Here is a 21,647-nt window from a genome sequence, read left to right as displayed (position 1 = left end):
CTCTACGCATAGACAGGAATAAACAATTCACAAATAAAGGATCTTGGGTGACAGCTAGTTAGGTAACAGTCCTTGAGAAAAGGATCTGAATCTTATGACCAAAGCTCAACAGATGTCAGCAACAGTTTGCTGTCTTTGAAATGCAAGTAATGAGATTTATAATACAAAGAATGAGCCTTTTGTCCAGTTATGAGTTTGTTTTAACTGGTCAATGGAAGCTAATCAGGGCAAAGCAATTGTTTTATTGTGTTTATCATTGATAAGATCTCTAGAATCTGGAATATCATGTCTCTTTTTGGGTGCTCTGGTTAAGAGAAGTGGGGCTGAATTAGGAGTATAGAAGAGAATGGTGAAAACAATGCTAGTAGGTAGCAAGCACTAAGATTGGATAAAATTTGCTCATTTGACTTAGGAAAGGCAGGGGAAACATCTTCAAATTCATAAAAAACCTTCTACAGATAGGAGGAGAATTATGTCCATTATGAAGCAACAGATTTAATAGGATTCACAGCAGAGAGAATTTTCTAATGGTGAGGCTGTAAAAGTTCACAGAGATGGTTGTGGAAGCCCAGCACCACTGAATGTTGTTAAGGACAAGTCAGAAAAATGTATCCCAGAAAAGGCTTAGATACAATAATTAATTGAACCTGGCTTGGCAGAGGCATGAACCAGAGGGCTTTTTGTGATCCTTCCCTGCTCTCCTCTTCTGTGTTTCTGTGATTATGTAACAGGCTATAACAGGCTACAGAACACTTTCTCTTCTATTTAGTGATTCCTAATAAATAAATGTCTGATAATATGTTGATTTGATAGGGTAAAAAAGAACACAAGAGTTCATTTTGAGTAAATGGACAAGAGCTTCAGACAAGCAAAATGGAAAACTGTTCATTGCATTTGATATTCAGAACAAGAAGTCCTCACATATGCTGTACTTGTATTCTTCCATATTTATAGCAAATTTATCAGGAGTAGAGTGTGGTTCTAACTTCGTGCAATACTATTTTAACACTGCCTGAGGCAGGTCACTCTGGATTTCATCTTTCCATCACCTCTGTAGAGCCAGGTACTTACTGGACACACATCCCCAGTTGCTACGGGGATTGTGGAGTCTTTAGTAAGAAGCACAAATTAAAACAGCTTGATACAGTTTTGTTTCTGTTTCTCAGCTGGTTTGGATTTGCAGAAAATTACATTTTTTTCAAGGGAAATAACAGTCATCTGAATGTCAGTTTTAAGTCTACTGCTAATAGAATTGGGATTTATTTACTTTCTGTAGACAGCTTAGAAAGAGTAGCTTACAAATGAGAAATAGAGCAAAACACCACATCTACTTCTTTTCTTTTTTCTTTTTTTTTCTTTTTGCCATGCATAGAATTAGAGTGCAGAAAATCAACTGAAAAGACTTTTAATGCCTGCCTCAGGGTGCCAATCCCTGTCTTAACATACTTTTCAACACAACTAAAATTCTAAAATGGATTATCAGGTCTTCTCCTGTCTCCTATTAGAAATGCAAAGGGACACCATCTTGCTCACTTGCCATTGTGTGGCCTCAATGCCATTTCTAACCAGACCTGTTCCCTGAATTATTATCAATTCTTTGTGAAGACTGAAGATTCGGTGCTCAGAAACCATTTGAACTGCTCACTTCATTTGTTTTTTCCAACAACATAGGTGCTTTCCTAACTTACCTTGCTCATTCTCTGATTTGTTTCTGCTCCTTAAACCAGTTTTCTCAATAGCCTCTCCTGATTTTGCTTGCTGCACAGTGCTGCTCCTCAGCCCCAGAATGGTTGCAGCTCCCCAGGTCACCTGGTCTCTTTTTTGGAAGGACAGACTAGTTCTCCCAGAGATTTGTGTACACTAGAAGGATTATTATGATGATATGTTTATTACAGGAGGACAGGGAGCTAGCCTTGCAGTCTAGTACAGAAATAGACAAAGAATTCGGAATGTCAGATGAAGGTAAAAGCTTGGGATGATTCATGGGAGCTTGAAGCAAAATAATGTCCTTATACGAGAGTTCTGGTCTTTGTACAGTAAAAAAAACCTCCACATCATCGAATTTCTCACTGATGTTGCACTGTAGCCTGTTTGTGCTTGTCTCCACAGCCAAAGAACATTTGCTTCTACAAATGTGAGCAGCTGTGCTGCTTCTATATGGAGGTAGATAGCGTGGACAGTGACCTGGGATGAGGCATAATCACATTATTCTTTGTGAATTTGGCCCTCAATGTTTCATTTCTTCTGTGCTCCAGACTCCAAGTGAAAAGTAGAACATTGCTCTTTATCTATGGCTGAGGAACTGAATGTGTTTTTCAGGCTGAAAGTATTTGGTTCCCAGAGTCATTAATTTATATTTCTTGCTGTATGGCAGACACGAGAAAAAGAGGAGAGGAACAATGTTCTTTATGGCCTTCATGGGGCTGATCCTTCTGCTGAGGGTCTATTTTTCCAGAGGCAATGCTCCATGCCCATTTAAAAGTGTATTTTAAGCATTCCTCTGAGTAATAAAAGAAGAATGATCTCACATTGAAGGCGCAGAGCAGGGACCCAGAATACTCTTCTTAAGTATAAGTTTCAAATATTCCACATGATCCCATTGGTTTTCTGGCCTGTTCAAGAAGAATTTGCTTACCTCACTCTTTGTCAGCCTCCTCTGAAGCCTGTAGATAAAAGGTACACGTGCAAAGTATGGTTATATACATAAACCTGCACATTAACCTTAACACCTATTTTACAGGTCCTCTGTAAAAAAGTACTTCTGAAAGATGTTTCTTTAACTAATAAAGCCTGTAGAAAGAGTATTATGAAGTATATTACACATAAAATGGAGCTGTTAAAAAATAGACTGACTTAAAAAGTACAAACTCTATGTACCAGCTCAAACATTTATGCAAAGATCTATCAAGCGAATTTGAGTTGAACTCTTGGTACTGGAAGTGTAAAGAAAGAATCCTATTTACATGTAATAATGGCATGCCTTCAAAAAGAGCACTTTTCTCCTCGCTCTGATATCTAGATCAGGATCTGTGCTGATTCATCTGTTCTTTCTGATGTGTCCTGTAACCAGATCAAGTACAGTATCTCACCCTAAAGGAACACCATTCCTGGAGCTTATCTCCCTTTATGGACTCAAGATGAACCTTTTAATTAGAGTATCCTCCTTTGCAGTGCCTGGAAGATGAATCAGTTGTATCTAACATGTCAAGCTCCTTTCTTAAAGATTTTTTTTTCCTGTCTTGCTGATTAAGTGAGAGGATTGAGATCTTTAAAACAACAAAATCCTATCATGACATTTACAAAACAACATCTGCCTTCAGCAGGTAGAAGAAGTCCTCAAAGGCAGAAGCTTCTCTTTCAGGTACCACTTAGCCTTCATCTCTGCATTTTCTATCTTGAGGGTGCTCACTGCTCTGCCTGGAATGACACAGGTTGAAGGGTCTCAGCCTCATTCCCATCTTTCTGACCTTCTCCCCCACTAAATTATAAAAGGGGACAATTTTAAGAATTTCTAATCAGTGTAAGTCAATGTGTTCAAGGGTCTCAGCCTCATTCCCATGTTTCTGACCTCTCCCCCACTAAATTATAAAAGGGGACAATTTTAAGAATTTCTAATCAGTGTAAGTCAATGTGCATGTGCTCACTGTTTATTCTGGGGCATACATGTGCTCATCCAGACACAGTTCCAGATGTAGCAGCAGCTCCATGGAGATGTTCACAAATAGAAGAAAAACAATCTTGATAGACTGGAGGACTGGTCAAAAGAAAAAAATATGCCCTTCAGTAAGGATGAGGTCTAAGTGCCACTTTTGGGAATAGTCAGCAGCAGAAATGCAGAGGGGGAAGTGACAGGACAGATTGCTGCTCTGTGGTAAATAATCTGTGCTTTGTGCATATCTGACACTGATGGCAAATTAATGCCAAAGTATAATGAAAAGTCTCCATGAAGGACATTTAACAGGAAGATAATATCACAAGATATAAGAAGTAATCTAGCTTTCCTCTGAAGCAGGGAAACCTCAACTGCAGGTTAATCCTGCAGACAATCTGGAAGCAAGTAGCAATAGTGATCAGAGACCTGGGGAACACAGCACCTCAGGAAAGCTGCTGCTGTTTTGCTCTAGGAATAAGATATTCTCCCAGAGGCACAATAGTGGTCCTCAAGTATGCAAAAGCTTTCTGCAAGAGGAAGGCGATTTTTAATTTTCTGTGTCCATGGAAAATAAGAAAACAAATAATAGATCTAGACCTCAGCAAGGAAGATTCAAATGAACCATTAGAAGACAAACCTTAGGAAAGCCATAGAAAGCAAACCTTTCTGTTTGTTTTTTTTTGCAGCAGGAACTGTGAGGCATCTGAGGAGAGTGTTGTGAGTGTTGTGAGAATGTAGGTTTACCAGCACTAATGGTTTTTCAGAGAGACGAAACCCATGTCTGCCAGGGTGAGCGCTGGGTAAAGGGCACCGCCTCGAAGGAAGGGCAAGGAAACTCAAGGCTTCAGCATCCTATTTTAATGGTTTTTAGCTCTAGTTATGACAGAGACAAATGCCTAATGTTGTAGGTTTACCAGCACTAATGGTTTTTCAGAGAGACGAGACCCATGTCTGCCAGGGTGAGCGCTGGGTAAAGGGCACCGCCTCAAAGGAAGGAAGGGCAAGGAAACTCAAGGCTTCAGCATCCTATTTTAATGGTTTTTAGCTCTAGTTATGACAGAGACAAATGCCTCAGCACTTTGGAATGGGTTGTGCTTTGCGATAAAAGACAAAAATGCTTCTTGCAGCAGAGGAAGATGAGGAAGAACCGGAGATGCCTGTTGGCCCTCGACCTCGCCCGATGTCTGAGCTGCACCTCAAGGAAAAGGCTGTGCCCATGCCTGATGCCAGTGCTTTCTTCATCTTCAGTCCTAGCAACAGGTACTTAAGAGATTGGTTAGCCAGGAGAAAGAGGTGAAGGGCTGGTACCCCTTTCATATTGGGCCCCAAAAGTTGTGAGGTGCAGAGCTCCCTCTCAGCAGTTCACACCATAGATCTCCTTTGACCCACCTCTCCTTTAAGGCATGAAATCCTATGAAACCACAACTGTGGGGAGTACAGTGAAAATATAAAATGGGAGTTCATTGCACGTGCAAGGCTGATTGAAGACACAAATCATGAAAGCTTCAGAAATAAGGGACACAGAGGCGAGTCAGTAATTGGAATTTCCTGACACATTCAGGTCCAAACTGCAGGAGAGCCATCATGCAATCAATCAAGTGGGACATAGCAGCTTCCTGTCCTAAGGGCTGCCCAAAATCCACTCCCAGCAGGGAGTTCATGTGTCTCTGCCCATTGCTGCACATCAAGAATGAGGCTGAAGGAAGAAATGAGAGGGGGAGGAGAGCCCATAGCTCTGAGAGGAGCCTAGGGAGCACAGTTCTCTCCACTTCACCCATGGGCTCCTGCAGTGCAGCCTCATGTTGTCACTCCTGCCATTCCAAAAGAGATGTGCAGGACCTGTGGGTGGAGGGCTGTTAGGACAGGTGAGTTTATCTTTGCAAGGGTGCAGCAGTGAGCTCACTGCCCAATGGTCTGTGCAGCACCATGTATTCCAGAGTCCCTCCTAAGGACTCAGCCTTCAAACACAGCCCCAGAGGAAGGCAGGGCTGTTCCTGCACCGCTGAATTCAGAGCCATTTTTGTTCCAGCAGAGCTTGTGCCACTCCTCCTTGGGTATGTGTAACAGGGAGGAACTGAGGATGACTGGGGCCCATGGACTGTAATGCTAGCTTTGCCACCCACCCCCTGTCATTTGGAGAACTAAATTAACCTCTGCAGTCAACTGTAAAATTGCTGTAATAGGGACTTGGAGCCCTAACAGCCAAGAGTAGAGCTAAATAAATTAATGAAGTGCCTGTAGAATTATGCACACAGCTATTATGGGGTTTAACTCCTCACATCCTGCTACCAACACATGGAAAATGGTCTCCAGTTAGCAAGTTTGTTGGGAGACTGCTCCTTCTTTACCTTCTAGTTTCCCACTAAAAGCACCAAGTGGGCCTATATTTAACATACAACCTGCATGGCATGATGTCTCTCAGAAGTCTTTTGCTGCCCTATATCCATTTGGCCTGGCCTGTTCTCTGTTAGCAAGGTAGATCCCCCCCAGCTCCTGTTAAGTGACACTCCAGTCCCAGCTCAGAAAGACATTGGCACCCTAAAGCCCTTTTCTGCTGCCTTCTTGCTGAATGAATCAGGAATGGTTCCATAAATGAAAGCAAGGGATATGATTCTGGGCTGGCAGGTTTCAGGCCACATGGAAATCACAAAAAGCTCTGTCAGGAGGGAGGGATTGTTCTCCATTCAAACACATGGAGTGTGAGTCCTGTGTGGAGACCCAGCATTACCCTGCACACGTTGTCCCTGTGCTGGGGCAGAGGGAAGATACTCTGCAGGGCAATCCTCCAGTTCTGCTGGCAGAAGAGGAGGGGGGAAATGTTTCCCAGGTCTTGCCGTTCTTTGAGAGATAAAGTTGTGCCTCTCCTCTCCTCTCTCTTGCAGGTTTCGTGTCCACTGCCATCGAATCGTTAATGATAACATTTTCACCAACCTGATCCTATTTTTCATCTTGCTCAGCAGCATCTCCCTGGCAGCTGAGGACCCCGTGCGACACCTCTCCTTTAGGAACCAAGTATGCTGCACATCCTCCTTCCCTCACTGGCCATTGCAACTGTGCTACAAGCAGATCATGATTTGAAAGGCAGAAAAGGCTGCATCAGAGGCTTGGGAGCGCCTGCCTCCCATGATTTCTGCCTTTTGTAGGCTGTGTGTGAAATCATTAGGTTTTGCAGGAAACATGAGTCAGTGCAGAATCTGGCCTCTGGTTCACTTCAGAAGTGTGTGTAGGGAAAGGAAGAACAGGAGGCTGAAGCAAAATTATTGTTCCCTGGGATTGAAGTACTAGAAATGAGCTGTAAAAACATTGACTGGGGACACAAATAATTCAATTTTGAGGGATTTTCAGGTTCCCTTTGGAATAGTTGTTCTGCTGCCACATGCTGTCTTTTAAACTAAAAAGCCTAGGGCCTGATTTTCATTTTATTCACACTGCTGTAAATCAGGAGTAACATTCTTGAGTTTGATGCTGTCACTCTGGGGGAAATTGATGTCATCATGGTTAGAATCAGACTTTTTGAACACAAGCCACAAAGCTATCATTAAATTTGAGATAACCCTCAAAAAATATGCTGTGCTCCTCTCCTTACCTGCCTGGGGAGAGAAGAGGAAAGCATTCAGCACAGAGATACATTCTCACCCTCTTTCCTGACCATTCTTGTTTGCCTTTTGAAATGTTCAGTGCTCCTTTAACTTTGCCAGTGCTTGTTTCCATTAGTCAGGGGTTACTTCAGAAGTGAGGGGTCAGCAGACATATGCAAGACCTCTGATTTTTGGTGTCTGCAGTGGCATTTTGGTGCCTCGATGCCTGGAGAGTTTGCTAGGATTGAAGAGTGGGACTTTTTTTTCTTGTTTAATAATCCAACCTTAATTTAATGCTCCCTGAAATATCCTGGCCTGAGCATGCATTTGAACACATATGTGCATGCAGAGAAGGTGTTAATGGAAGTCTATTCCTGAGCATATCTCAGAGTGGCTTTGCATTTTGTCCTGAAGGAGGATGCTAAGTAATCCAACCTGTGCCACCAACTACCCACTTGTGCACAAATGAGGGTGCACACCATGTAGGGATAACTGAATGCCAATATATATTAGTGCTGCAGCATGTCAGCTGGCAGATGGGCTCCTGACATGCCACAGAAACTGTTACAGAGTCTGTAGCAGAGAGATTTAAATGAGATGGAAAAAAAAAAGAGTCAGAGCTGGTTGTCCTGGATTAAAGAGCTGAAGGTTTGAGGCAAGGCGTTGTTTTGTGTATGTGAAGCCACTGGTGTTGCATGAAAATCTGTGTTTCACTTTTGCAGGTACAGATGTTTAAAATGTACCATGAAAGGGGACACTGACAAGATGTTTGGGTTGCAAACGTGACCTGCCTTTGCACTGTGCCAGTAGAACAGTGAGATCCTGTCCTGCCCTGTGCCCACACGGAGGCCTGGGAGGAAAAGGAAGAAAGCAAGCTGAAATCAAGCTGAAAGCAAAGCTGCCTCTGCCTTCACTCAGCATGAGCTGTGCTCCAGGACCTGTGCAGGCTGGGGATGCTGCTGGCACAGACCAACCCAGAGCAGGAAGACAGGGACAGAGAGCCTGGAAAGAGCTAATGGAGAGGCTTGGCTCTGCTCTTTCCTGGGCCAGGCTGTGTCCTTTTGTGTCACACAGGGCTCAGGCAGAGAGTGCTTGGAAGTGCCAGCCCAGACTGACCAAACAGCCCTTGAAGCCCAAGCAAGTGCTAAGGCTGTGCTCACCATATTCTCCTGATAGCACCTTGGCAAGGTGCTCATTGTTTTTAATTTGTTCTAAAGCAAGTTCATCTTTAGATAATAACAAATATGCCAGCTGATAAATGGGACTGCCTGCACATGTGGGGCAGTGAACATTTTCATTAGGCATGATTTCATCTTTGCTGGCTGCACCTTTGGGGCCACATTCACCAGTGTGTTCTAGATCCTTTGCAGACCCCTGTTGAGGTAAAGCAGCAACAGGTACAGCTTAATCGTTCACTTTAATCAAGTTTGCACCTTCTTTATGTTGGTGGAGCCATGCAAAGCAGTTAGAGAGTGAATGAATCTGGACCATTGATTATAAAATTTTTCCATTGATAAAATAATCAGATGTCAGGACTTACAAAGCAGCAAGGCAAAAGGATATTTCCAGTTGTAATGTATGTGAATTAATATAGGTTAAAATCATGATCTCTCCCTTTGAAGTGGCCCTTTCTTAATTCTCTAAGCTGCAAAAATTGATAGAGCCCAACACAGCCTTGAGAAGAATTTGGGATTAAAAATTCAGCAGTGACCTGAAGAATTTTGAGTTCTATGGTAGCAGTAAGTGATACATCCCCCTCATTTGACACGCAGTGTCTGCAACTCAATCCAGATTTGGATTGTGCTTAAATAATGCAATGTGAAATAACCCTGGAATTGGCAGTAGCTGCCCCTCTGCATACCAACCTGTAAGAATTTAGCCATCTATAAATCTGAGTGAGGATACAGGCACTGAGATACAATAAACCCCTGTGGGGTGGGAGCAGGCAGTTTCCTAGTTTATGTTTATTAGTCTTTTAGCAGCAAAGGTCTAAATTTCACAAATTATCAGTTGTCTACAGCTTCCATATATTGGCCTTCTGGTTTAAGACATGATTATGGTAAAACCACAGTAAACCATGGGCATGATACTTCTGATATTCAACATTTGTAGTGTAGGTAGCACTAAAGAGAATTGAGATGTTAAAATATACTAGAAACAAAGAGAGTTCAATCCTGGTCCCATAAATCAGTGAGAAAGTTCCCATTTACTGTGGGATGCCAAAATATTGGCAGTGAAGGACATTCCTGTCCTTGATGCTGCTACTTTGAAAGCCCCTTTACACTTCTAGATTTCTCACTGCCTCCTGTGACACCACTTTTTGTGGTCTGCTGTGAATGCCAGGGGTTTCTCCCTCACCAGCCCTAGGTTCCTGGGAATGATGAGCATTTCAGCTGGCTGGTTATTCAGGATGCAAATAGAAAGATGCAGGATCCAAGTTAGGCACCTTTAGCAAATGACCAAATTATGGTTGCAACACAAGGGCTGGGATTCTGTTCAATTGGCAGAGTCTTTGTTATTCATCCTAATCCAGAGCAATTCAGAACAGAGAAAAGAAATAGCTAGAGTATGATTTTGCAGTTTGCTTTCCTTCCTTTGAGAAAGGCACAGGACAAGACTGAATGGAAGTTAATAAGAAGGATTCTCTCATGCTTCCACTGAGAGACCAGGCATTCTTTGTATTCTCAGTTTGGAATGTTATTTGGGAAAACCCTTGAATGTTCTTTATGAGATTTAAAAAAAAAAATCCTACAGCAACCAAAAAGTTATTTTGCCTCTATAGTGCTCATGGGATTGTAACTCAGGAAAGATTTCATGTGATGTGCTTCTTGTCCTCTGTGCCAGGACCTTCACTGCATTCACCAGGACGTTGTTCCAAAACCATTCCCTATAGAGCTGTCCTCATTCCCTTGTGAAAAGAACTCGTGTATTTGATTTTAACTGTGATTTCCCACTCAAGTGACCAGTCACTGACCTACCCTCCCCACTCCTATCCCCTTTTGTTTTTACAGATTCTCTTTTATTTTGATATAGTTTTTACTGTCATTTTCACCATTGAAATTGCTCTGAAGGTAAAGTGCCCATCTTCTCTACCATTAATTGTTCACAAGCTTTCTAGTTTTCTGCCAGTCTCTGTTGCTAACACACACGCCTGTTTGTTCCTGGGTCACGCTCAGTACCACTAACCCAACTGTGCTTATTTTTCAGATCCTAGGCAATGCAGACTATGTCTTCACTAGTATCTTTACATTAGAAATTATTCTTAAGGTAACCAATCTGAGAAATACCCTTGTTTTCTTCTTTTCTTTCTCTTTCTTTCTCTCTCTTTTTTTTTTCTTTTCTTTTTTAACCCCGTTATTAACTCTACACAAAGGGTTGTTTTTCTTTTCATTTGACATTTCTGTAGTTGCTTTAAAATTCTCCTGGGAAATTTTGATATTCAAACTTGTACTTGAGGGCCTATAGCAAAATAATGCTTTTTAGGTTAATTGCAATGAAAGGGTGCAATGTTGGGAAATGTAAGAGAGGACAAACAAAAAGGCTATCCCCTGATAAATTTGTCCCTCTACCCTAGCCAGTCTTTCCAAACCACGATTTTTCTGCTCTGCAAGAAACTGAATGCACACACCTCTCATACAGGCTACACCCAAAAAGAAGGTCTCTATTCTGCAGAAACCAGCCCAAAGGGTGGCTGATGGCTCCTATGAGCACAGCGAAGTAGGAGGCAGGGAGCACAGTGCAAAACCTCACTTTTTAGGTGTAGAGAGAGAACCCAGAGTACAAATCCCTAAGGCACCAAGGACAGTGGCTGCCAATGAAAATTGCTGCATCAAAACCCAGCTTCCCATTTCCCAGGAACGTGCTCTATACCAAGGGGAATGAGCAGGAGAATGCTTTAGCTTGGAAGAAAATAAAAATAGGCTGCCTTGTTCTTAACTCTAATTTTCCCAAATTGGTAGGCTAATAATTTAAATAACAGTAATTGAGCAAAGTTCTGGCTTTCTAAATGCTAGGTTCACTTGGCAGCTGGGTTTTTTTTTCCTCAGCAAGCTTAGTCCTAAGTGCTGGCAGGCAGTGCCTTGGAGTTGCTCAAATTTTCAGCTCAAGACCCTAATAACAGTATCTATATGGAAGGCTGGCAAGCAGGGTGGCCCCTGCATATTTTTATAGAGAAACGTGCTTTTTATGATATGACTTAAAATTACCAAAGCCGTAATGTTCTCCAGGGAGATGTACACATTATGCCTGTGTGCAGTTTGCATCTGTGTTTACACAATAAATCTGAATGTGCACAGATCACATGGCAGATCCAAAAGGCCTGTCAAGAAAAGGAAAATATCCCAACAGCAACGTTTAAAAATGAAATGATAGCTAAAGGTTACCTGTTGGGACTCACAATTACTAATTCTGGTTGCTCTGAAGGAAGTGGTAACACTCTTAATAACTTCAGTGGAAGAAGAACTTAACCCAGCCTGGGCCTTCCCAAGGTCCTTCTGTTAACTTCAGTGATTTATGACAACATCCCTGGATATTCTCTAAGTTCAAGTGGGAGAGTAGTGCAAGGACCATAAGTTTAAGTCACTAAGAGCTTGGTGTCTCAGTGCACGTTTCTCTGCTGCCTTCACTGAGCACATTGTTTTGCAAAACAGCAAAGTTAATGTGGGTGGTGAAAACAAAAGAATGAATGGCCATGGGATGTTCAAGGCTGTAGAGAAACAAGCTTCATCTGCCCCCATGGTGCTTGTAAAAACACCTGCATTCTGGTGGATGCTGGCAAGGTGACTGCCAAGGATTTTTAACTGGCATCCTAAAAGGCTGTAAGTTGTTTTATGCCCCAGGTGGGAGGCAGATGTAGATTACACACTCCCTGAGAGTCTCTTCTGAGATGACAAAACCCCTCAATAGTCTTGAGAGAGCCACAATTTGTACTGAACTTCAACTCAGCAGAGCTTCCCCTCCTGATTTCAATGGTGTCTTTCTTTCAAGATTGCCATACAAAATCTAACCAGTAAAGGGCATCTTTACCACCTTTGTTATGGCAAGAACCCCTCCTCCCTTCCCCAACTGAATGTGTCTACAAGTATAAATTCTAAGCCAAGACCAGAGTTTATACTTCCTCCCCCTCTAATTTCTGTCTGATTGATAGTCAGTTCCCTGATGTCATGGGTGTTTGGTGAAGAAAATAATCCAATATACCATGTGCCCTTCCAACTTGCTCTGAATAAAGTTGTCACAGGCTGGAAATTTCCAGCCAATGCACCATCCTGAGCTACTGGTGGGAGCCAGAAAACTCCAGTTTGACTTTCCAGTTCACGCTTCTCAGCTGGAGTCTGGCTACAGCTCAGTCTCATGGTGTCCAACTCAGATTACTTTAGACACCTAACTTAGATGAGATTCAGAGGACCAAACTTAGAAGCCTGTATTCCTGAATGGGAATGAGAATTCCTCATGAAGGAACACTAGCAGTTGTGGGGATGGGGTTTCTTCAAAGCAGCTACATTAGATCACTCACCAAATCTAAGGTAGGTGGTACAAATACCCCCTCAGCTCACCCTGTTTAACTGGGCCAGGCTCATTTTGTCACATTGGGTAAGAGAACTCTGTGTACACTGTCACTCAGTCCAGCTCTGGAGCTGTGACATCCTTCTCAAAGCCAGCAGGTTTTTCAATGCCCCCCACCACACCCAGGCAGGGCAGAGCCTCCCTTACAAAATATGTAACTATTTTCCCTCCCTCTGCCCAGTGATGTTAATAATGATTAGCCCCACAAAGTAACTACCCTGTTTCAAGGAGTACAGTCTGGGCTTTATAAGGGAAACTAAAGGGAAAATGCAACTGAGTAAAAATTAATAGGAAAAGGGATGTGAGATTGAGTTGAACAGAAGGACCAAGCTGAAGGGAGAAGTAATTTATCCTGTTGTTTCAGTTCAGCTCTAAAGCATCTTATCCCTGAGGTATTCTGTTCTTCCTTCATGAAGGGAAGAGCAGTCAACTGTCCACTGCAGCTGGTCTAAGTACTGAAAAGCATTACAGAAGAGCCCATTTTATTTTGCATTTTCTATTCAATTTTGCTAGAGAGGCCTTTATATAATACAAATATCCTCTGTCACTGAAGAAAAAGGGAAAAGCATATTATTGCAAAGAGTAGTTTTTGCAAACAGTCATTCTGCTGCTTTGCTAATTCTAATTGTTATGCACTCTGTGCACTTGAAGTGCATATTTTCCTCGCTTTCTTTAGTTAGGTCTTTCAAGTTATCTTGCTGTCTTTTTCACTCTCTTTCCTTTCCACTGGGGCTCAACTTCTCCTTGGGGGTCTGGGGGTAAATTGCCAACAATAGAAACACTGCCCCCTCCCCAGTTATCCACTCTGAGCACAGCCAGGTGGGTTTGGCTCCCGAGCAGCTGCTGATGGCAAAGTGTGTTTGTGTCTCCGCATGCAGATGACCGCCTACGGGGCTTTCCTCCACAAGGGCTCCTTCTGCAGGAACTATTTCAACATCTTAGACCTGCTGGTGGTCAGCGTTTCTCTCATCTCCTTCGGGATCCAGTGAGTGAGCTATTTCCAGCTGGATAGTTTTGGAGGGGGGGTTCTAGGGCTGGGCTGGGAGGGTGGCTCAGGCTCATTGTTTTAACTGGGTAAGATTTTTCTCATGTGCCTGTTGGGATATTCATGAGGTGTTTTTCTCACCTCATGGGTCAAGGCCATTAAAATTCATCCTCAAGAGAGGAGGTAGTAACTGGAAAATGCTACTCTGGTGATCTGGAAGGGGGAATCTTTCAGAAAGCAACAAAAATGAGAACAAAAAATAGGTGTATTGGGAATCATGACATTTAGCTTTGTTCCAAAACCTCCATTTCACCATTTCACTCTGTCAGTTCAGGACAGTTCAGTGACTTATGGTTCCCTCCTAGACTTTTCATAACCTCTTCGTAAAATGAGGTTGATAATGTTTTCCTACTTCCTAAGATGATTTGAGTCTTACTCAATGGAAGGCCATCAAGCACTTGAAGAGTTTTTTGATACTCTTCAGAGTGGTAGTGACTGTTCTGCCATGCTGTTTTCCTTAAATTTGTTTGTTAATTTACTTGGCAATTTATAGATTTACTCGACTATGTGTCGGGTAGGAAGTTCCCTATTTTCATAGTTTCATATCTGGTAAGAAACAGGCTCCCAGCTGTTACCATCATAGGTTAGCAGCTCATGTAAGTTGCTCACTAAGTCAAGTAGAACAATTTGTAGGGTCCATTGGGCTTTCAGTCACAGTCTTAAGAATGGCACAGTTCTTGTTTTGACCTGCTGTTTCTTTCTTACAGAGCTAAGCCAGATTCTTGGTGTGTTAACATTAAAACTGTTCCCAAAATCAGTAGGAGAACATGATGTCATTGAGCATGAGGAAGATTCTCAGTCAGGGTTTTAGTCTTGGAAGGCGCAGAGAGCTCTGCTGCAGAAGATAGTTGTGTTCAGTACTTAAAGTGGGCACATAAGTCATCCTAATCAATTCAGTGGGAGTTTTGACATCCTTAAATTTGTGTACACACTTAAATGGTTTGTAGGTTCAGGGGCCAGACACACTGTAGGATCAAACTCCAGGTGGATAGTCTACCTTTAATGCTGGAGTGTCCTGGACTTTTCACTCTTATATGAATATTTTAGTGGAGTACTTTATGAGCCTTATCTGAAAATGCCTTGTTAATGACTACATCTTGGCACAATTTCTGTATCATAGATATCTACAGAATTTGTTTGCCCTGCTCTAAAAATACACCTTGCCCATGTTCCATTGCCCCTCCGTTAATACAGCAGAGATTATGAAATCCAGAACAAGAAGCCAGACCTCTGAAAAAAACATCAGAAACTGGTTTCCTTACCCCTGTAGTGCCATGGCAGAGCTGAATAAATACCTTATGCAGTCTTAGGCTGTGCAGAATTTCAAAGGTCTTTCCTTGCTGCACACTGCCCACATTGCTGTATCTCTCAAACCTTCCAATACTTTCTTCCAGGTCCAGTGCCATTAATGTGGTGAAGATCCTGCGTGTTCTGCGGGTCCTTAGGCCACTGAGGGCCATCAACAGAGCCAAAGGACTAAAGGTTAGAAAAGTCACTGTGCATTCTGTGAACTATAAATTCAGGTTATTTCAGGCTACAAGGGCTTTGGCTGTGGTTGAAGTAAAGTTTCAGCAGAATCACAGTATGCTTGAGGTTGGAAGGGACCTGCTCAAGCAGGGCCACTGAGATCAGGTTGCCCAGGCTTTAGAGTGCCTCCAAGGAGAGAAACTCCACAGCCTCTCTGGATGACCTGTTCCAGTGCTCAGTCACCCTGACAGCAGAAGTGTTTCTCAATGTTCAAATAAACCTACTCTGTTTCAGTTTGTGCCCCTTGTCCTGTCAGTGGGAACCACTGAGAAGAGCCTGGCTCTGTCTCCTCTGTATCCTCCCTTCAGCCTTTAATACACATTGACCTGATTCCCCTGAGCGTCCTCTCAGATGAACAGACCCAGCTCTCTCAGCTTTTTCTCATGGGAGAGATGCTCCAATTCCTTGTGGCTCTTTGCTGGACTGGACTTCCTCCAGTATGTCCACAGCTCTCCTGTACTGAGGAGCCAGAGCTAGACCCAGTACAATGGGCATAGTCTCACCAGTGCTGAGTAAAGGGGAGGACTCACCTCCTTCAACTTGTTAAAATCCTGCCTAATGCAGCCCAGGAAAGTGCTTGCCATCTTTCTAGTGAAGGCTCATATTCAACTTTGTGTCCACCAGGATTGCCAGCTCCTTTTCTGACAAGCTACTTTTCAGCTGAATGGCCTCATCAGCACTGAAGTGAAATGATGTGGTTTTCTGGGGTTACAGATGGGCCCACAATGCCAAGCATAACCTTTCTGTATTAGATGAACTCCTTCCTAAGTGCTGGTGGGCACCCAACTATGCAGGAAGTTTCAGAGAGCTGAGTTCTGGTATTTCCTACTCCCTTCTTCATGCTTCTAAAAGTACAGCAAGGAATGAAATAAGCTGGTCCACTTTCCTGAGATATTACTTGGGTAATGGGTACTGCTTAAATAATTTTTTCTTGTTATTTTTATTCTTGGGCTTCTCCCTTAGCCAGAGCAGTTGAGAACAATCCCACAAGTGACTTTTGTTCCTCTCTGCCATTGCAGCACGTGGTCCAGTGTGTGTTTGTCGCCATCCGAACCATCGGGAACATTGTGATTGTCACCACTTTGCTGCAGTTCATGTTTGCCTGCATTGGAGTTCAGCTGTTTAAGGTAAAACCATTGGACCCATTCATTCATCCATGATATTGAGCTGTATTTAGGGGTGGGGAGAAAAACAGCATAAAAAGCCTGAGGAAGGGAAAATGGGGTCTTTTGTGCGTAACAGGTAAGACATTTGGGGCACTGTCAGTGTTACCTGGGCTTCTGCTGCCAGCAGTTCTCCAAAACTGAGTCAGGCATATGCGGATCTTTTGCCCATCATCTGTGATCAGAAGTAATGATCAGTAATGTTGTTCTTCCCTAAGCAGCTTTACATTGGCATGACATGGTCCTGGGAAGGTGAAGGGGGCTGCTCAGAAGGATTGGTCCTTGCAGGCTCTCTGCCTCCCATCTTGCAGAGAAAGGACCATGGGGGGTTGTTAATTCCCTTCTTTATGTCAGCTTTTATCTCCTTGCCTTCCACCACCCTCCTGACAAATGTTGAGGACATAAACAAGCAAAAGCTTCATTCCTCTTTCTTCCTTTGCTAGGGCAAGCTGTACAGCTGCACTGACAGCTCCAAGCAGACAGAAGCAGAATGCAGGTGGGTCTGAGCTTTTCCAATCCCTCCCCTTGGCCGCCCGCCCGCAGCGCCTGGCGTTGCAGGTGTGCCACGTTGTGTGTGCACTCTCCACCCACAGAGGGTACTACATCACCTACAAGGATGGGGAGGTCAGCCAGCCCATGATACAGCCCCGGAGCTGGGAGAACAGCAAGTTCGACTTCGACAACGTCCTGACGGCCATGATGGCCCTCTTCACCGTCTCGACCTTTGAGGGCTGGCCAGAGTGAGTGTTTCTGGGACCAGTGCAACACTAGCAATGTCCTCATTCATTTCAAAAGAGAAAATTCAAAGGCAGAGCATAGTCTTTCCCTTTCTAAGAATTTAAATAAGTCCAGAGCTTTAAATATAGCAATAGTAGCACTGTAGCATTATGTACTTTGTAAATTCCTCAGAGCCTGCAGGGATTTATGTTACTGTACTTGGAAACAGTGTAAAGCACTGTCTCTAGTTCTTAAAAGATTATTTCCATTAGTAGTAGTGATACCAGTATTTGTTACCATTATTATGTGTATAAATGAATGTAAAATGCATATCAGGTCCTTTCCAGCATTGCCAGGTTTCAGTCTCCCCGTGGAGCCAGCAGGGTAATATGAAACACTGCCTCTGCAGTGCTGGCACACATGGGGTGTCTTCCAGGCCCTGCTGTCTGTGCCACTGGAGCTGGGGACTCCCACAGAGTCACTCAGGGTGACGTGGACAATCAGGGGGCTGACCCTGACCTGTGTCACCAGGTGATGCCAACGGCAGTCTTAACAACTGTTGACTCCTGGGATCCCCTTTTCTCACAAAACTCAATTCCCAACAACCTTGTTGAGACTCTCCTGTCTTTTGTTAACTGAAGAGCATGGTTTTGTTCAACTATGAAGACATTTCACCCCTGAACAGGTTCAAATGTAGAATTAGTAAGAGCCAGGTCATCTCCTTTGCAAGCTTTGCACTCAGATCAGTGCAAGTCTGCACATCTCTGAGTGAATTCATTTTTATACAAGGAGAAGAAAATCACAAAGTTAAACTTTATAACATCACCTATAAGGCCTCAAGGCAGTTGCAGATTTTCTCTGCATTTGGCTCCTGTTTGCTTTCAGGTTGCTGTATAGGTCCATTGATTCCCACATGGAGGATGTGGGACCCATCTATAATCACAGGGTTGAGATCTCCATCTTCTTTATTATCTACATCATCATCATTGCTTTCTTCATGATGAACATCTTCGTTGGTTTCGTCATCGTCACATTTCAGGAACAAGGAGAACAAGAATACAAGAACTGTGAGCTGGACAAAAACCAGGTAATTTACAACACCCTGCTGTCAACAAAGGCAGAAAATGCATTGAGAATAAGCTTTTAATAGATACAGAGAGGAAAATGTTAAGCTTGTCAACAAATGCACACAGAGAGGAAAATGTTAAGCTTGCCAGCAAGATAAAACTGTAAGCTGGCTTTGCTGGCATCTTTTAGGAGTCAGGTAGGGAAAAAAATATTGCTGTTAGATTTGTTCAAGGGACAACAATTACTTAAAAATGTTTGCTGTGCCATTTGTTTTGCTGAGATTAGATGAGCACAACAACAGCGACTGGCCAAAGTAAATGGCCACAGTAATTGCATGTAGAACCCTTTAACAGGTAGAATGTGCACATTCACATTGTGACCTAATAGAAATTCTTCTACTAAGCTTTTTCATTTCAGAAAAAAACTTTAAAGATATTGCATTTTTAATTACATTTGAAAGTAGCTGACCGCCCTGATGTTTTGGGCTTGAGTTTTAAATGTACCCTGCCTCTCCCACAGCGCCAGTGTGTAGAGTATGCCCTGAAAGCCCGGCCCCTGCGGAGATACATCCCTAAAAACCAGTACCAGTACAAAGTTTGGTATGTGGTCAACTCCACCTATTTTGAATACCTGATGTTCGTTCTGATCCTGCTGAACACCATCTGCCTGGCCATGCAAGTAAGTGAGCAAGCAGAAAACCTCCAGGTGATGAAGTAGTAGACTTTGCTGGGGGAGTTGCAAAAATGGTTGAGTGTACCCTGTTCACTTCTTTTGACGTGTAATTGAAATGAGAAATCTAACTCTCATCCTCTTCCTGCTAATATCTGACACTTTCAAAAATTCTGGCTCCTTAAAAACAAATTTCTCATTTCTAAACAGAGTCCTGCAAGTACTAGAGCTTTTCAAGAAAAATGTTGAAAATGTCTCTACGCTGTATTTTTCTCAGCCTTGCATTCAGCTGCAGCTGAATTGTTTTAATTTAAACTGCTTTGAATAAATCACCCTGTGCCAATACAGATCATGAAAATCCATCCCAGCTCTTCGAAGTTTATTAAAGATAAGCAACTACAAAAGGGGTCTTGGAAGGTGACCTTAGAATAAGACAGTGCAATCAGTTCAAGTATCATGATCTGGAAATAGGGGTATAAAAAGTGAGGTGGCAACACTTGCAGAAGACACTGCTTGAATTAATCAATAGAAGATGGAGAGTAACTTCATAAGATCGTAATAAAGTTAAGTGAATGAACAATGAACAACATGATTGCAAATTTAATTAAGAGTGGACAAATGCAAGATAATGCATATTAGAAAGATTCTATTTGAGCTGCTTATGTACTTTGTAGAGTCCTGAATTTAGTGTAATTACTTGGGGAAAGGCTTGGTATCATTATGGACAGCTCAGTGAAACCCTTGCAGTCACACAAGTAATCCGAGTGTGAGGGAAGGCTGAGAAAAAACACACTTGAAGATTGTAATGCAACATGGTGCAAATTTATAATGATCCCTGAACTGCAATAACTATGATTTTGGTAGCCACTCCTCAAAAAGATTCTTCTAAAAAGAGGAGATCAAGAGCCAGGTGGCAAAAATGGATAGAGGCGTTATGAGTGCTTACGTATGAAGGGAAATGGGAATTCTTAATTGAAAAAAAGAAACATGCTGGGGTCTTCCTTAGAGAACCTTGGCATGAAGGAAGACAGGGAGGGGTCCTGTGTATTCCTGACTGCTGGCACATCCTATCCTCACACTCCTGCTGGGATGCTGTTTTTCAGCACTATGGTCAGAGCTGCATGTTCAAGGAAGCCATGAACATCCTCAACATGCTCTTCACTGGCCTCTTCACTGTGGAGATGGTCCTGAAATTAATCGCCTTCAAACCCAAGGTAGGTGCACGAGGAGTAGATTTCCCTGGCCTCTGTGTGTGTGTGCATGTGTGCGGGGCAGCTGTGAGGAGAAGGAGGAGGTGAACCTTTCTGGTCTATTACCCCACCAAGAACTGAGCTGGACAGTTGCTCTCTGGATTGGAGTCTCACTTATATTTAATAACATTTTTGCTGAAGAGTAGACACACTTAAAAAAAAAAAAAAGTAAAAAAGGCAACACCTGCTAATAGAGATGGTTCCTAGTTTTCATTTAGTTATCACAGTGACACTCTGCTAAGGCTGTAACATGTCTTCCATTCTGAATGTTATTCTAATGCTCTCTCTCTGACTTTCCTTATATAATTTAAAAATAGCATCTCATGATTAGTCTCCTGACCCAAGTGAAGTTAATCAAGCATGACTCATTTTGAGTTATGAGCTTTGGAAAAAAATGTTTCTTCTGGGAGGGCTACATCTCAGTGATGGTTTGGATTGCTCTGGTTTTGAATTTAAGACTTCATTGATAATATTCATCACCCCAGCAGGTCCTGTCTGAAAGCATTGTCCTGTGCATTGGGCCATGGTATTATGCTAGTTTAGCTGCACTATAGGGTATGGTTAGAACCTCCAAGCTCTTCCAGTTAAGATCTCACAGCAGCTGCAGGACAAGGACAAAGATCCTGACCTCACAGAATTACCCAAGGCTTTCTTCTGTGGGGTTTAAATTCAGTGATGTGTCATAAAAAGTTGAATCCAGATACCTAAATGTAGGTCACTCATGTCACTTCATATCTTCAGTGGTACCTTGACACATGGAGTTGTGTCTTGAAGGATGCTTTGAAACACTGGAGAGATGGTCAAGGTGGTCTGTAAAGCATCAGCTATGAACTGGTAAAAATGAGAACATTTATGTCTGGCACTCATGCTTGTCCTTCATGTTAAAGTTAGGGGATGACTAAATTTAGCTCCTCCCAGGTGTAATCTAACATCTTCCTCATCCTCGCTTCAGAAACTTTGCTCTCCATTCCTACTGAATTTAGCCTTATTTTTTTCTTTTCAATTCCATGGTGACTTTATTCCCACCCAGCTTCTCACTTTCTAGGACTTATTCTTGTAATAGTCACAATTTTATTTTTCACCCAAGCCCAATATCACTATGCTATCTTGGATATAGTTCTCTTGGAAGTCAGGAGCATCTTGGCAGTCCTGCTGAAGACTGAGGTTTGGAGGGTTTTTTGTGAGATCTCAAACACTATCTTGGGAAATTTAAAAGCATCATTATCTGTTCCAGCAGAGATTTTAATTTTCAGGAGAGATCTACCTTTGATTTTTGAGACTTCACCATGTCTGTTAGCAAGCAAATTTTCTGTCACTTCCTAAAAGTTTTATCTGCACACCATGTACCAGAAGTGCATCTCACAGGCTTTATAATGTTCTGATTTTGCAGTTCTGCTTTACAGGAGATTCTTAACT

General features: G+C 42.7%; 1 protein-coding gene across 10 annotated transcripts in view; it reads left to right on the top strand.

The window, feature by feature from the left end:
• The window catches only part of CACNA1C (calcium voltage-gated channel subunit alpha1 C), a 452,768-nt gene that overhangs the window by 360,660 nt on the left and 70,461 nt on the right, over positions 1-21,647 (top strand). For 8 of the 10 annotated variants that reach the window (XM_039708366.1, XM_039708364.1, XM_039708363.1 and 5 more), the window contains exons 19-29: positions 4,780-4,912; positions 6,535-6,664; positions 10,438-10,497; positions 13,671-13,777; positions 15,232-15,319; positions 16,384-16,491; positions 16,971-17,023; positions 17,121-17,267; positions 18,130-18,331; positions 18,832-18,990; positions 20,085-20,195. In XM_039708366.1, the coding sequence (XP_039564300.1) occupies positions 4,780-4,912; positions 6,535-6,664; positions 10,438-10,497; positions 13,671-13,777; positions 15,232-15,319; positions 16,384-16,491; positions 16,971-17,023; positions 17,121-17,267; positions 18,130-18,331; positions 18,832-18,990; positions 20,085-20,195 (1,298 nt within the window). Of the gene's footprint in view, positions 1-4,779; positions 4,913-6,534; positions 6,665-10,241; positions 10,302-10,437; positions 10,498-13,670; positions 13,778-15,231; positions 15,320-16,383; positions 16,492-16,970; positions 17,024-17,120; positions 17,268-18,129; positions 18,332-18,831; positions 18,991-20,084; positions 20,196-21,647 lie in introns of all 10 variants that reach the window. The other 2 variants (XM_039708369.1, XM_039708368.1) reach the window with 2 other exon arrangements.

Source organism: Passer montanus, unplaced genomic scaffold (assembly GCF_014805655.1).
Source record: "Passer montanus isolate IOZ18808 unplaced genomic scaffold, ASM1480565v1 scaffold20, whole genome shotgun sequence".
Taxonomy (NCBI): Eukaryota; Metazoa; Chordata; class Aves; order Passeriformes; family Passeridae; genus Passer; species Passer montanus.
Note: the sequence above shows the minus strand (reverse complement) of the source record. Positions and strands in the feature narration are given on the sequence as shown.